Source organism: Bremia lactucae, linkage group LG9 (assembly GCF_004359215.1).
Source record: "Bremia lactucae strain SF5 linkage group LG9, whole genome shotgun sequence".
Taxonomy (NCBI): Eukaryota; Oomycota; class Peronosporomycetes; order Peronosporales; family Peronosporaceae; genus Bremia; species Bremia lactucae.
The window spans coordinates 1,177,824-1,179,000 of record NC_090618.1 but is presented as its reverse complement, the minus strand read 5'-3'; the positions used below and the strand labels follow the sequence as shown (position 1 = coordinate 1,179,000).

Genomic DNA, 1,177 nt, shown 5'->3' with positions numbered 1-1,177 from the left:
TACAATCTAATTGATGCTCTCTCGATAACTGTCATTTTGTTACGCAAAAGCAGGAAATATATTTATAACAAGAACCATGAAATACCTTCTTTGTTTGTTAACGTCCGAGTCGACACAGCGCGAAAAAACGAAAATGTGGCAAGAAAAGCTATAAAATTTGTATTTTGAAGGAAAGTCGTATTATTTCGAAAGCCAAGAAGTCTCAATCTACTACAATTTGGAGTCCAACAACAGCCATTCGTGTTGCAGGACCGCGCCTAATTTTTAATAATAGCAAATGCCAATGAAGTGGCTTAAATAACTTCAGCCTCCAGAAGACTGCGATGAAAAAAAATCCATTTTATCGTTCAGGTCAACATCGGACCAAAAGTCTGGGAAATCATATGATGCTTCGACCCAACCATTTTCTAATGCCAAGATGCGTGCCACGCTTGTGTGAAGGTACAAACATCGGTTAAATGGTCGCTCGAGGCCAATAAATGCCAAAGCGTTGCCATCCACGTCACCAAATGTTGTGTTTACATCAAACTCGCATGGTTCTTGCATCAACAATATGTTCTCACATAGTTCTGTTATCTGTGTCGCATCAAGCACTTTTTTGTTTCTACTACTGTCGATAACCATATCAATGAGACGCGTGTTCCGGATATTTGGGTCAAAAAGCTTCAAACGAAAGGCGCCGGTATTATCACGAGTAAAGCTGATATGGAAATGGTCGAATGCATACTTTAAAGGCTTGAAAAGCAACATACCATTCTTCACGTCATCAATATCCGATATCTTCAGAAACCTATCCGCCACATCTTCGTTGCTGCGCCGAAACAAATGTGACGCAATCACGAGGGAATTGCCTTAGTTGAGGAGCAATCCTACAAGAGTGCCTCGGCGACAGCTTGATATAAGCCGTCGGCCGAGAGGACAGATGCCACTCCTATGGAGTTGGTCAATGCAGACGTGGTCTGTTTTAAATGCGGCAAGCGCGGCCATATGATGGCGGGCTGCTATGCCAGGGTCTCTGTTAGGGCAAAGATGCCCAGCAAGAGGACTCCCTTCCCAAAGGGCGATGGCAAGAACCAGCGTGCGAGACGCATGAGTTCTGCATCGACCACTGAGGGGTCGGGAAATGCAGGAGCGCAGTAGGGGCGGGATGCCCTACCGACGCGGACTCTGACGCTAC

At 45.2% G+C, this 1,177-nt stretch overlaps 1 protein-coding gene across 1 annotated transcript; it reads right to left on the bottom strand.

The window, feature by feature from the left end:
- Window positions 1–303: 303 nt before the first annotated feature.
- Window positions 304–750, bottom strand: CCR75_008785 (uncharacterized protein; the record flags this gene model as incomplete). The annotated part of the gene is made up of 1 exon (XM_067966834.1): window positions 304–750. One exon carries the CDS (start codon window positions 748–750, stop codon window positions 304–306), a length of 447 nt encoding a protein of 148 aa, XP_067814259.1.
- Between the last annotated feature and the right edge of the window lie 427 nt (window positions 751–1,177).